Source organism: Crocodylus porosus, unplaced genomic scaffold (assembly GCF_001723895.1).
Source record: "Crocodylus porosus isolate Cpor-Errol unplaced genomic scaffold, CroPor_comp1, whole genome shotgun sequence".
Classification (NCBI taxonomy): Eukaryota; Metazoa; Chordata; order Crocodylia; family Crocodylidae; genus Crocodylus; species Crocodylus porosus.
Genome location: NW_017728886.1, coordinates 84,613,581 through 84,628,340, shown reverse-complemented (window position 1 = coordinate 84,628,340; position 14,760 = coordinate 84,613,581). Strand labels below are relative to the sequence as shown.

The window sequence follows — 14,760 nt, the reverse complement described above, 5'->3', positions numbered from 1 at the left end:
TATAAAAAGAGAGGAATAATCACTTCCCTCAATCTGCTGGCAGTGCTCCTACTAATGCATCCCAGTGTGCCATTGGCTTTATTGGCAACAAGGGTACACTGTTGGCTCATATTCAGCTAACTGCCCGCTGTAACCCCAAGTTCTTTTTCTGTAGAGCTGCTGCCCAGCCAATCAGACCCCAGTCTGTAGTGGTGCATGGGATTATTCTGTCCTAAGTGCAGGACTTTGCACTTGTCCATGTTGAATCTTGTGAGATTTCTTTTAGATGAACCCATGCTGACTGTTTCTAATCCCCTTCTTCTCCTTCAAGTGCTTAGAAATGTATTCCTTAAGAATCTGCTCCATAATCTATTAACAGCAATTAGTTCATATGGTGGAATGAACCCCAGCATATAGCAACTCAGTCACAAATTTTCAGGGGTCCTTAGGTGGACACTCTGGTTGGTAAGAGTATGCTGTAGTGCATGTCACTATGTTCTTCTGCTATCATAATCCTTGCTAGCTAAAGTTACTAGAAGCAAGGCAGCATACGCTACAATGACACTTTCATTTTGCATATTAGTTAGTGTAATCACTAACTAATATTTTTGTGTTTTAACATTTCCCTCTCTCATAAGTATATGTAAATGGATAAAAAGGTCTCTGATGAATACATTTCACAGATGTTAATCAAATGGGTTTTTATTAAGAGTGATTTTCCCTGTATTTTCCCAGCTCTGTTGCACAATTCCTCAAATGCAGAACAACAGTACAAGTAACATACATAATGTTCTTATGGGCTCCAGAAATGGTTTCCATGTTTCTAGAAGTGAGAATTTATATTCAGAACAATATTTTTCTCATGAAGCCACAAGTTTTGTTTTGATTAACAAAGCCCTAGTATTCCTTTCATTCCTGTAGTACCCAGATTTGACATTTTTAGTTATTAGACTCACAGCCATTGACATCAGCTGAGAGCACAAGGAACTGGATCTCTCTCTTTTGGACTGGCAGCTCATGCTCTACTGCAGTTATTTCAATTCAGCCCTAATCACTTTCCTTTGCATGTACTTGCATGTATTTTGTGATATGGTAGAGCTTTGGAGACTGTCCAGTATGCATCAACCTCAGCTATGCCTAGTCTGTAAAGACTGTAACTGAAGGAAAGGTGATTAATGTTCAGTTCCATAGGCCTTGAGTCAGCTAGAGGCTGATTTGATTTCAGTGTACCTTAAAGCCTTAAAACTACACAAATATTTGCCCAGATGGGTATGGTGCCCATTAGCTCTCTGCTGGGGATTGCCAGAAAAGAGTACATTTTGGCCCTATCTCCTCCTGGTCAGTTTTGCTTATTGTACGTCTGCCTTCAGGGAATATTCCAAACCAATTCTATGTACCATTCACTGCTGTTTGTGTAATTCAGCTATTTCAAATGAAGAATTTCTATTGGGCATCTTCTCCTGTGCTCATGCTGACATCACACAAATGCTCACAGGCCAACTGCATTCTCCAAAGCACCAGCATTAACATCTAGAAGTATCCCTTACATGAATAATTAAGGTACACTGTCAGCAAGCTACAGGTCAATATGTTGTGTTGCCTTAGACATACTTCTAGTTTTTCCCTAAGGCTAAGCCTAACAGGCAGGAAGCCTAGAAAGCCATCCCAATCACCTGAAAATCCCTAAGAGCCTTACGAAACAAAAGCCTCAGAAAAGTTATCAGAATTAGGTAATTATTTTTTTTAAATTTACATATTGGGGAAACTAAGGCAGGAGAGTGACTTGCTCAGAGAGGCAGGAGAGTCACATAAGTCAGTGACAAAGCTGGGAATAAAACCCAAGTGTCCTTCTAGCATAGCTGCCTCCACTTCCATGACCTCCCTGCATTTCCTTGCCATTGGCATCAATAAAGTTTAAGAAAACTAAATGTTAGAGGTCGCCTTCACTCAGTTATTGAATTAGGATGACAAATGGCATGTCAGTATTCTGGATATGCCCCTTATACTTATCAGCCAACTCATCTCTATTGCCAATGACTCTGGTAGACTTCCAGTTAATAATAAAAATTTCTCCATGCTAAGCAGTGGGAAATCCAATAACAGTTTGGCAGAGTCCATGCTGAGTAGAGAAAATGGAAAGAGTCTGAAGAGTGAAAGCTTCTTGAAGAGCAGTAAATCACCTAGCACATACCTTTCAAGCTTTTAATCCTACTTGTCAGAAGGATGATCTCTTTGAAAACAGGAAAGAGTGTAAATGTTTGTTTTTAGAGATTTTTTTTTTTGTTCCTCATTACCAGAAGGCATTATTCCAGGGTATTGTCAGCATGAGACTTGGAAATGTACTCTAAATTTAATGGTAAGCTGTTTGCATAGGGGATGATTCTGACTTCTGTGATTTGATGCTTTAAGCAATATATTTCCCATAAAATACTTGTCTCATGCTCATTGCTCAGGCATTTTACATGGCCCCTATTCACAAAATCTAATTATTAATAAAATCTAAGAGATAAGCAAGAATGCATATATTTTATTCTTATTGGTACCAACATAAAGATAGTCCACAGCAAGGCTTGGATTCAAACGTTCACAATTTAAACTTTGAGGAAACTAGGATTTGGGTGGATTCCACATATGAATCTCTCAGCTGACCACTATCTCATTAATGAATCATACTGACACCTCAGATCCCATTACCCTATATCCAGGCTCAGTGTTTCTAAATAATCTCTGCTTCAGTGATAACTATATTTAGAAAGGAGACCAGATGCTCAATTACCAAGACAGGTAGGAAAATATAGACCTGAACTTTTATTTTAGACTCTCCCTGGCACTAATAATCTTTAAATTATCTTCCAGCTATAGAAACCTTTATTGAGTGGGGTGAACTAGGGTGCAAGGAAGACGATATTGTGTCCACAGGTAACCCAAAAGTATGTTTGTTAAAATGTTTATTTTTATTTTATAACATCCAGCCATCAAACCTCAACTGCGCCATTTCAAGAGACCCACATCAGGATCCTACTTCTCAAATTTTCACAAGAAATCTGAGGACCATATGGTGAGATACAGGCTTCTTGACCAAAGAGGCAGGATGAAAAAGATTCAGCATATATCTCAGCACTGGAACAGGAAATAAGAGAAAGTGAAAAACTCTTTCTTCATGCTGTTCCTCACAACCTGATGGTGGCTATTGTAGAATAATCACACAGGCCATATTGAATTGTACGCCAAATGGTGAATAATTCAGGATGCAAGCGAGTATATAAGTTAGCCAAATAATTCAGTGGAAGCTTTTGCTTGACCTAGTCTCAATAGTCTTCCTTATTGCTGGAGTATTCTCCAACTTAGATCTAAAATATCAGTCTATTTTAATGCCTGCTGGTAAATGTGCATAAATATAATAATTATCTAATTAAGAAGGGTACAACTTTCCTAGATTGTAAAGGCCCATTATGGTGATTTAGTCTGAATTTCAGCCAGCATGACCTGCAATTGAAACGAATAGCTCGCCTGGCATAGAACTAACTGTTTTGTGAATACATTGCCTACTGTTTATACTATACTAAGGATTTGGAATTACATAGGTAGGAGGAATAGGGGACAAAAAACACCTAATTTTACTTATAAGAGAAAAAGAAAACCTAGTAAAACTTTAAAATGGTGGTTTGCATGACAAGTATGTTTTTGGTCATTTGTCCCCCAATCAATATAGAGATGGGAGTCCGAGTCTATGAAGACATGTTCTTCTAAAGTTCTATATGGAAGAGTTTTTTATACCTACCCTTTAATTCTAGATACAGATATGTTTTAGATCATAAACCTAATACAAAAGCAAAACCGTAGAAAAAGGAGAGGGGCTCAGACAGCGTTTCATCTTATTCATGCTCACCATGAGCATGTCAGTAAATAGCCTGAAAGAAGAGCATATTCATCTTTAGCACCCTAAAAGTTACTCTTGGAAATGCTGTCTTTGAAAGGCATTACTAGGAATGTCATTCAGTCCATGGAAACTAATCAGCTGGAGCTGTGACTTTGTCCCTCCCCACTGCTACATGAATGATATGAGTAGTAAAGCTCCCGGACCAATATTGCATAGTGAAAGGTCAAACAGGTATACAGGTGTAGTGATACCTACCCCTTTTAATACCCACATTGTATATGCCCTGGATGAGTAAAAATAATGTCCTCAGTATACACACTGCTTTGTGACATATCTATAGCATTATAGGGGCTGGGTTCTATATGAAAATTGCTGTGGAATGTTACAGGCATCAGATTCTTCCTTAGAAATGAGCACTGAAATTCCTTGAATAGCCTTCAAATCTTGTCAAATTTTACAATGAATATTGCTAACTATTTCTTGCCAGCATTCTACATGAAATAGATGACCTCAGCATATGATTCCTAATTCCATTTGCTTGTCTTCCTCAGAAAAAACACATCGGTTGCACAACTGATTTAACACTGTCCAGTCAATTAAACCTGCATTCTCTCCAGGTGTCTAATTTTTGTGTTGCCCTTACACAGAAGATTGCTAATGGTGTTTATTGATTCTTCAGTTCCTGACCCACGTGAACCAAATGAAATGGGGGATATACTTTAAAGCCTACTATTTATGAGAGTAAAAATATTATTTATCTCTGAAAATTTTCTGATTCATGAAGAGAGCTATATTTTGCTTGTAAAGTGCCCTGAAATGTTTTACATGAATGGGATATATAGAAATGCAATATTATATTATTCTTCCAAATACGTTTTCTGTGTGTGTATTCTTTTATTTTCTCTAAAGCACGGGGTCAAACTCACTGCAGGTTTGGCACACTGCAGGGTTCTTCCCAGGCCAAATCCAAGGGACCAGCAGCACCTGCGGCAGGTCTGGTGGCAGTATCACTGCAGGTCAGGTAGCCACAGTGGGGGTCTAGCAGTGGCGGTGATGGGGCCAAGTGCTGTGGGGGGGGAGGCTTGGGGGGCAGCAGAAGGGATCTGGGGGCCACAGATCAAGTAAGAGATATATCTGAATCCCTCTCTGTCCCCCTGCTGCCATTGGCAATGTCCGTCAGGGGGCAAAGGCCTTGAATTCTGGGGGAGACCATACCCCGTAGCCCCACCCCAAATTTCTAGTAGGCCACTAGTAGTCTGGTGGATCAAAGGAAATGACTGAGGAAAGTGAAAGGGCTGGTTGGAATATATTGATCAGGATTTAAAAGATATAAGAGGTTTTCCTCCCTTTTATAGTCTCTAGGTCTGGGCCTGATTTAAATATTTTATAGTTGTAGATATTGTGTCCTATGAATGTTGCAGTGTTTTGAACTTGGGAAAGGTGAAACGAACAATTATGAATAATAAAAACTGAACAAAATGCACACATGCTATTGCGCTATTAGAGTGTCAGAAAGGGCTGGGGATTTGGGACCAGGTCGACAAAGGAATTTGGAGGCTTAACTTGGATTTCAGTTTTAGTGGAAATGTATGCACTTAAATATGGATTATGCATTTAATTCCCTTCTGAGTCCGCTCCTTTACTTGTGTCATATACAGTGGTTCTCAACCTTTTTGGATGCAAGGCACCCCTTGTTAGAATAAAAGCACCCCTCAGACTCCATGCACCTTGTGGAAAATGACAGCTCTTAGCTTTCACTCATGTTTTCACTACAGAAAAATAATGGAGCAATTCTTCTGTGGCAGAAGAAAGACCACAAGTCAGAATGTTTTTGACACTATAGATTCCTGTTTGAAATCTCTGGGTTTATCTTGTGAATCATGTGTAGGTATTTGTACACGTAACAGTGCTAATGTTTTGCGGCATCCCTCAGCACTCTTAAAAAGATTTCATGGCACCCCAGGATATCGTGGCACCCTTGTTGAGAATCACTGGCCTGAGACTACAGGTTGTCAATACCCAACTTAAATTCTTGTTTCAGAACTGCCCACAAGTCATAATAATACTAAAGTCTAGCCCTTTTCATCCATAGATCTTAAAGTACTCTAGAAAGAATATAAGTGATATTATCCCTATTATACTGATGGGGAAAGTGAGTCACAAAGCAACTTGCCCAAGGTCAACTGGTCAGCCTGTCAGAACTGGCAAGGGAACCCCATTCTCAGGACATTTGATCCAGCATTTTCTCTACTGGCATCTTCTACCCATATATCAAAGAGATTTTGTTGTCACCAAATGTCCAATGCAACATGGATTTTAGGACTCCAACGGTGTCATCTTTCTCCTTAACTTTGCTGCTCTGCCATCAGCAATGTGGTGCTAAATTAGCATCTTAGAAGGTTTTGAAGCCTGTGCAGACAATGCCATGTAAATATTGGACACTTCAGTGAATCATTTCTGAACAAAACTTCAGTAGCGTAGAGCTTGACTGATTAGAATTACTTGATTGAATTTATGGTGTTGTCCTCCTAGTACAACACTGCCATCTAGCGTACCTTCATAATACATTTTCCAAGCAGTTTTTTTTTTCTAACAATGTGCACTGTTTAAGGGCAATCTTGCAGTGCTTAGTATTTTTGCTTTTTGCATAGCTAATTTCTGAATTAACTGCTGCAAGTGTAGAAACAATGACATACTGAAAATACTGTCACTTGATGATTCTGATTGCCCCCACATCACTGATGTCACTGAAAGCCTCTTGAATTATTTGTTGCACACAATAAAAGTTGCAAATTTAGTCTTTTTCTATGTTCAGTTCATTTGTAAATTGGTCCTTTGTTCTAATCACTAGATGTATTTGCTGCATCAAGAAAGGGGGTGGAATTCTTTTCTTTTAAATAATTAAGTAAAAATCTGAACTTTAAAAGACAATTTTTAATTTTCTTCAAAATTTAAAGATTTTGCAAAAATCTTGTTGGTCTAATAAAAAATCCCATCTCTGCTATGAGTCCCAAACTTCAAAAGCTAAATTAACTATGACGTATAATGCAAAGACAGAGACAGAAAGAGATTCTTTAGAATCTAGTCCATATAATGTTGTGGTGTTTTGTATGTGTATACATGTGTTTGTCTGTGTCTAAATGGATGCATTTTTTCAGTGGCAGTTGAGATTGAGATACAGCAGGAAAAGTGGTGGTTTCCTGAGCTAGAGGGAGCAGGTTTCAAGGGCAGATGGACAGAGATAAGAAGCTAAACATACAAAGAGGCAGAGGACTGGGGAGGCCAGGCAGACAGTAAAGCTAGAAAAGGAAACTAGGCAGTAAAGAGTTTTGTTCCCAAATCCCTACACAACATGGTTCCCTAGCTCCAATCCCTGCCCCCTTGAGGCTCAGCCCAATTCCTTGCTATTCTGTCTTTGGACTGGTCCTCTTAACCCTCAGCTAGCCCCTGAACACACATCCCTTTCTATTTTTGCCTTTGTTCATTAACACTTTTTCTTCCACCTTCTGCTGGCTGGATAAGCCTCATCAGCAGGATTTCTGCTACAACAAATCTCCAGTCCATAAGACCAGGGGTGCTCTTGAGTAAAGCTAGGAGAATTGAAGCCAAATGGAAAACGTCTAGATTGGTGTTGTTCCACTACAGTCAGTGGGGTTATGCAGATTAATATAAAGATCCAAGCCCAGATTGCCAGAGTTTTTGGAGAAATAGGCAACTGTTGGAAGGAAAGATCTGGCCCAATTCCTCCATTCTGCTTACCTGGTCACTAAGTGTAAAGCCAAAGTTTCCAAGGTAGAAAAAGGTAAAATAATATTTATTAGGCCACTGCTTCTGTGGGGCTCTCGGGCAGGATTTTTCCACTCACATGTTCCAAACCAAGAAATGAAGTACAGAGTTTTCCAAGGGTGTTCCCTCCACCCCAGTGTTTCTTAGGACTTTGGTCCCCAGCATGCTTGAGACCAACCCCTGGGATGTCCCCCAGGTAGCTTCACTACCACATTTTTGGGTTTGACAAATGAGCAAAAGTGATCTCTGTGCTTGAGATCTCAGTTGTGTTTATTCCCCATGAACACAACTAAAGTGGTATAGATATTTCCTCTACCACATTCACTCAAAGCTAAGATGACCCCAAGTTTAAGACAAACTCTCCCCCCTTCCCCAACAATTAGATTCTATATATGGAAAATGTATACATTTGTTATAGATGTCCAGGTATAGAATCTAAATATTGGAGGGCTGTCTAGAACTCATCCTCCCCACTGCTATAGCGGGGAAAGCAATAATTGGGGGGTGGGGGTCAAGCAGCCCCTTTGCCCTCTGCCTCCCTTCCTATCCCTGCAGCCTTCCTGCCTCACCTGCCAGCTGCACACGCCACTGCCTCTCCCCCACTTACTGTCAGATGCTTCTCTGGCTGTATTCTCTCCCCAGAAGACAGCATATAGAAGCGTGGCTCTTGCCTGGCCATGCAGCAGCGGTGGCCTGTCTCATTGGCTGGGTGGGGGATGGAGTTTCCATGTGCTCTGGCCCTGGGAGAGAATCCAGTAAGGGGAGGAAGAGGGATGGCAAAGGGGTGGGGGACAGATGCTGCAGGGGGCAAGTGGACGGAGGGCTAGGAGGCCCTCCTGTCTATGGGGCTCTCAGTTTACTGCCTAGCTTCCTTTTCAAGCCTGTCGACCGCCCCAATCCCTCCATGCCCTCTGTTTGTATGTGAATCTAAGACAGGGGGCTCCCCAGCATGCTAATGGAGGGAACCTCATCTTAAATTTGGGTAAATATGGTATCTAGTATTATTGAAAAGAGATAATAGTTGTCCCCCAAATATATAGTTAATTTCAACAGGAAGGGGGGATGGGTAAAAACTGAGACAAGTTTGTGAAGAATGCAACTCAAAATAAATTACTCTGTAAAATCAATAGGGGCCTGATTTAAAGCCTAGCCAAGTCAGTAGAAATCTTTGCATCAGGCTGCAAGGCTAGTAATGAGCTCCTAAACAAGTCTAAAGGACATGAATGAATGGACAGTTTGGTAATGACCAAAGATTGTGCTAGTGTCGCTCCATGATGATGTGCTTTGTATTGCTTTTCTCACTTATCAGCTATAGAAGTATGCCTACATGGAAGCTTGCAGTAGACTGCAGAGATGCCCAAGCTAGCTCAAAAACCAGAAACAACATAACTGCCTTAGATTAAAATGAGAAGTTACACTTAAACCTTGTTACGGCTGCTTAAAAAGTATAGCTTCACATATTTACGCTCATTACCAAGTGCTAAGTGCCCTCTAGACCACCTAAAGTGAGGACTATCTTTGAGTTGTGCTCAACTTAGCCAAACTTCTAATTATTCATGGGAAATCAAATGACTAAATCAGTGTTCTCCAGCATCCCAGGAGGCACCACTCCCAGGTTGACTGTCTTCCTGGACTTTGGTGCCACCCCTCCTTCCTCCCCAGTAACAGACTGGGCAGCAGAGCAACAGCTGGTGAGTTGGGAGGGGACCTTCCAGGCTGGGGAGGGGAGAAGGAGGGGAAGCAGAACAGGCCAAGCTGGGGAGAGTGGTGGGGAGCTACCAGGCTGCTTGGGTGGCAGTCTGCACACACAGCACAACAAAACACACACAGCATGACACGCACACAACACACAGAACAGCATGACATGCTGTGGGGAAGCTCAGAGATCACTTCTTATTAGCAGCACAATTGAAGGTGTGGGAGGGAGGCTGAGAGGCCCTTCCGGCAGCTCCTCTTGCTGGCGAGTGCTGGTAAACTAAGTTCTTAGCGCATTTATTTTTCTCTCTGGAAAGCTTGTGTTTTGCCTGGTGGAGATAACATCTGCCATTGGCCACAGTATTTAGCTGTAACATAGCATGTTTTAGCAAGTCCAGAAAGGTTCCCCCTTTAAGATTTATTTTTGCTCAAGCACATATTTGCAAAGAAAGTAACATTTAAGCACTTTCTCTTTATGAAATGCTAGAGTTGAAAGCAGTGAGAAATGATATACTCTGATACATCTACAGAATCTAGCAAAGTCTCTTATTCACCTGCTCCCCAAATGAAAAATGACTTTCTATTTGCTCAACCAGCTTTGTAGGTTGAAATTAGTAAATGCCCACTTGAAAACTTACGAATATGCACTTTTGAATGAACTGCACCAAGTAATTTATTTTGTGGATTTGTATTGCTGGGTTTTGCATTGATCTATAGGAGGAGGATGGTAAATTTGGCTGCTATGCAGTTGGAAGCGTCATTGTGGATGTAACTCCTGTTTAAAAAAATGGACAATGCTGTAGAGAGGCTTAAAGTGTAAATGTTTTTAATTGAAATAAAAAGCCGTGTCAGCAGTTCCAAACTTTTGCAACAGAGCCCCTTCAGAAAAAACTAAGCTAGTCATAACTTATCTGTGCTCCAGCTTTGCATCATTATAGGCCTACCTATCTAAATGCATGCCCCTTTCATATCTTCACAGCTAATCCATTGAAGACAAGTACACTTGCAGGAGGTGCATCACACAGGTCAGGGTTTGCTGCATTGTGTTTAATCCAGTGCCACTCAGAAAACTGAAGTTTCAGTCTCATCTAAGTGCTCTTGCAATCTGGAGTTAGGCTAAGTGATATATTGGTGGTGAAATGCAGAGTTGCATTAGGATCCATATAGCTACTTAACAGTTTGACCAGCAGCTTGACAATACCAGATATGGTTTGAGGCATTTGACTTTTCTGCAAGGCATGGTTCTGCAGTGATGTAAGTAGTCACAGAAACTCTGAATCACATTGGCATTGCCCTTTTGACTCTTCATGTTAATCTGGAGGAGCAAATGCTCTTGGCTGAAGGGTCCCCACTATTATTAGCACTTGCCATACGCCACTGAATGAATGGATGTGAGCACTGTTTTCTTGACTTCTCAAGACAAGTCTCTATTTGAATGGTTCGCCTTCAAGGCTGCTCCCAAGCACAACTGTGTTACACAGTGTTCCTTATGGGCAGCAGGAGTACTTTAAAAGCTTTTGCAAGAAGTACTACAGGTGAGATTTCCATTCCCTTCACTACACCTAAACACTCTACTATGTGTGCTCTGCTCCCTACTCACCTATGCTCATGCCACTGCAGAAACAGAAATTTGCTTAGACTTCTGAGCATCATGTGCCTTTCTCTACACTGTACAAAAATCTCTTTGCATGGAAGTCACGGCTTGCTGCAATTCTTTCTGCAGCCTGAAGGAATTCTAAGGTGATTAATCCTGAAGCTGTTCAGGATTAATCACCTTAGAATCTGCTATATTTCCCATGCCATGATGCCTGTTAAACCAGAAATGAGATTTTTCTGAAGATTGCAAGCTTCTTGGGATAACACTAAGTCCTCTTTTGTGTAAAGGAAAAAGCACACTATAGTCACCTGAAAGATGGTATTCACAAGCTTGGGTACTTACTTGCAGAGAGAACCATTAACTCTTGTAGAGCAGTGGTTTTCAACCTGTGGTCAATGGACCCCTGAGGGTCCACAAACTATGTGTAAGGGATCCGTGAAAGATGACTGTGATCAGTCAAAAGTACATGAATACCCACACTTAAAATTTGAAGGGGTTTGCACTTCCATTTGAAATTGTAGGGGTTCGCAAATGAAAAAGGTTGAAAACCACTGTTGTAGAGGAAAAAAGGAATCTTCAATTCAATTCTTTGTCAGTGAATACAAAGTTTCACATAGGATACATTCTCTGTTGCTGAGTCATGTGTAATGACATTTTTTTTGGCTTAATTTCAAATTATATCACTGATTTACAATCTTATTTGTTTATTAAATAATAAATCTTGTTGATCCACCTTTAAGAATTGTTGTTGGGTGATTTTACTGAAAAGGTAAATTCCTGATATACACAATCCGTAGATGGGTAAGCAAGTTGTGGGGATCCTGCTCTTGCTTTTGGGCAGTTCTTCACGTGGACTCTGGTATTCCCATTATTCTGGGAAAAGGAGTGGAGGAGGAGGAGATGAAAGAGCCAAATTTGTGGCTATTTACTTATCTTTACTCATCACTCAAATTCCTCCACCATCCACCCCCTATATAAATGTATACATGGTCCAGAGTTTCCATAGCTGGCCACATGTAGCTTTGTAGATGAAGTTTCCAGCACTGCTTTAGCTACTTTAATTGGGTGTGTCCTAGGAACTGATACTATTACCACACTGACAGAGGCAGACAAGCCATGGAAAAGGTTTGTTATATTAAGGGAAAGGACAAGCTACAAATATTGACTAACTACTCTTAGTATTTCTCACTAGCTACTTAGAACAAAGTATCTTTGATTTAAAAAAAACCCATCAACCAAGGCCTCCTTAGTAGTAGCTCAAAAACAAAAGTGTATTAGTTCCATAGATACAATTTTAATTATTTCTGATATATTTTATGCAAAGCATAACCTATGACACGCTCTTGCTGTATAATGTTATCATTTGGGGTGTGGGGTTTTTTTGTTAATATTTAACTATTTTTTTATTTCATCTATAAAATAGGATGTCACTGAAAATCTGTGAGTGCTAAATATTTTGTACACTGCATGTTTAGCTATGTAATTATTCACTATTGTCATTGATTCACTATGCAAATAATACTTTGAATCTAATATATTGTATAATCAACTGAATGCTTATGAAAGACACTGGATAGATAGTTCTGGAATCTAAAATTCCAGGTTCAGTAGAAGTAGAAATGTTACAGTGTTTCTTGCATCTCTTCATTAATGTTTCTTAGTCCTTTTCCTGAAGGAAATATGTTGGGCATTAAAAGGCTAATTGAATTCAGCCTCCAAGACTTGACAGTCTTTGACCTCTCGGCTGAGAACCCTCCTGGACTGAATGAGGGACAAATCAGTGTTAGTTAGTGCTGTTTCTTTGTATAGGGTGAATGCCTGTTCATGACACCACCCTTTTTTATGAAGAGATGGTCTGTCTTGTGTGCCAGTTATATTTTAATGAACTCTACAGATTATAGTAGGCTGTGAAGCACTGTCATATATTTTTGTATGAATTAAGCTATACAAAAATATGAAATCATTGTTGCATCATGTAACACACAAAGTCTATTAAATACTGTTGTTTTCATTACATCTCTGAATTCTCCAGCATGAGTATTGCTCTTTACAGCACCTCCTAATGAAAGGTTAGAAGCAAGTCAAGAGCGCTTATCAAAAGAAAACACATAGCTTAAAAAGATCCACTACCCAGCTAGTTCTTATTCCACCAACTCTGGAAAAAGATCTCTGAAAGAAAAGAGTCAATACTACATGTTAGTACAAAAGACAACTGTTACATTTCTAAGAAGTTTCTCTTCTGACAGCACTAGACTCTTAATGTTAAAGAGTTTTAAAATAATGGCCCTTATGAGGTACTAATTTTTAGTATAAGAATAAACTCAAAGCTTGTAACAAAGGAGAATATAAGTACAAATACAGATAATCTACTTGTATTGACCATGCATGTGATGTCTGAAAGGGATTTTGAGTTTCTATTTTTGTACTACTGTGGTTTTGCTGCAGTCCATGATATGCCAGCAGAGTAAAACAAGTGTAATGAAATGAAGAATTAGGATGGAAACACAAGTTAGGATTTTAAGCCAAATGGAGCAGATAGAGGCTTACTTCTGCCCACTGCTGTCCTTTTTGTGAGAAAAAAACAACAGTAACCAGCCTAACAAAAGAAACCTAAAGCTCTGTCCTATTCTCCCACTAGTGCTACGTTTAATGCCTGGTTGGCTAGCTCCCTCCTTACGTTAACTGTTACCATAACAGATATGCAAAAGTAGGCTTCAGTTTAGATAGTGTCAGCATATGGAAAAATCCCATATAAATCAGGATCTTGATCTGAGTTATCTGATACATTTCTTCCAACCCTAATTACATATCCGTTGACTTCAGTCTCTTCCAACAAGCCATGAAGTGCAGATAAGCAGTTGGTGCTAGCTTAAATGCATTGATGCTTAAGAAAAGTATTTATAAAAATTAACAGATTTTTTATATGCTGCCCTTTTGGATTACCCAGAATTATGTACAATAGGTTGGAGACATTGCAATCATCTTAAACAGGGAATTTTTCTCCATCTTTTTCTTCATCTTCCACAATCACTGTCTGCTTCTCTTCTCTAAGCAATTTAATACCTTAAAAGAAGGGAGAAGGGGGAACCAAAAGAAGAAAAAAGTTTAATTAACAAAGTGAGTCTCAAAATCTTTTGGATCATAAAGCCCTTTTTCAGTATCTTATGCTGCTGTGTAACCCTACGATTCCATATTATGTCTAATAAGAAAGTCAGCTTTATGTCACTGCAATCACACTGGAGCCATTTTCTCTTCCTTTCTTTCCTTCATTTATGGTTTCCCTATTCCTTTCTTCAATTTTTCCATTCTTCCTTCTCATTCACCCTCTATAAGTTTGCACTTCAGTTTAAGAAATGCTAAATGAACACATTCTAATAACAACAATTGTACATCCACAAAACCAGCACATTGTTGAAGCAGCTAGCTCACTGCTGTTTATTCTAGGAAGTTGAACTGTTTGTAAAAAGTATGTTAGGCAAAGCAATATACTTACCCTCCTGAATAATATTTTAATCTCTCTACATATTGGTAATTGTAGTTGTGTAGGATGTTTTAAGTTGAAAATTTTGTTTAGGTTTTGCCGTTCAAGATTCCAGCAAAATCTCGTTGGACCCTGCTGCCCCAGCAGGGAGCAGAACGCATCCTTTTCACAATCCCCACATTGTGCTTTAGGGAAATGCCAGGTGACTCTGAGCAGTCTGGGTCAGCCAGTCAGAGCTGCCCCCTGCACTGCTGCCATTTGTCACAAGGAGGATTAAATAAGTCTACAGAACAGGCTGAGCTGTGTGCACAGGGCAGCCTCCCCCATCACCACCCCATCATC

General features: G+C 39.9%; 2 protein-coding genes across 6 annotated transcripts in view; one reads left to right on the top strand and one right to left on the bottom strand.

Annotated features, from left to right (window-relative positions):
* PDE1C (phosphodiesterase 1C) overlaps window positions 1-4,731 on the top strand; it is a 479,499-nt gene extending 474,768 nt beyond the window's left edge. For all 5 annotated transcript variants that reach the window (XM_019538223.1, XM_019538225.1, XM_019538224.1 and 2 more), the window contains one exon: window positions 2,952-4,731. In XM_019538223.1, coding sequence (XP_019393768.1) covers window positions 2,952-3,115 — 164 coding nt within the window. In that variant the 3' untranslated portion in view covers window positions 3,116-4,731. The remainder of the gene's footprint in view (window positions 1-2,951) is intronic.
* Window positions 4,732-12,304: 7,573 nt separating this feature from the next.
* Window positions 12,305-14,760, bottom strand: part of PPP1R17 (protein phosphatase 1 regulatory subunit 17) — a 31,541-nt gene continuing 29,085 nt past the window's right edge. The window contains exon 5 of the mRNA XM_019538221.1: window positions 12,305-14,000. Within this exon, the coding sequence (XP_019393766.1) occupies window positions 13,921-14,000 (80 nt within the window). The 3' untranslated portion in view covers window positions 12,305-13,920. The remainder of the gene's footprint in view (window positions 14,001-14,760) is intronic.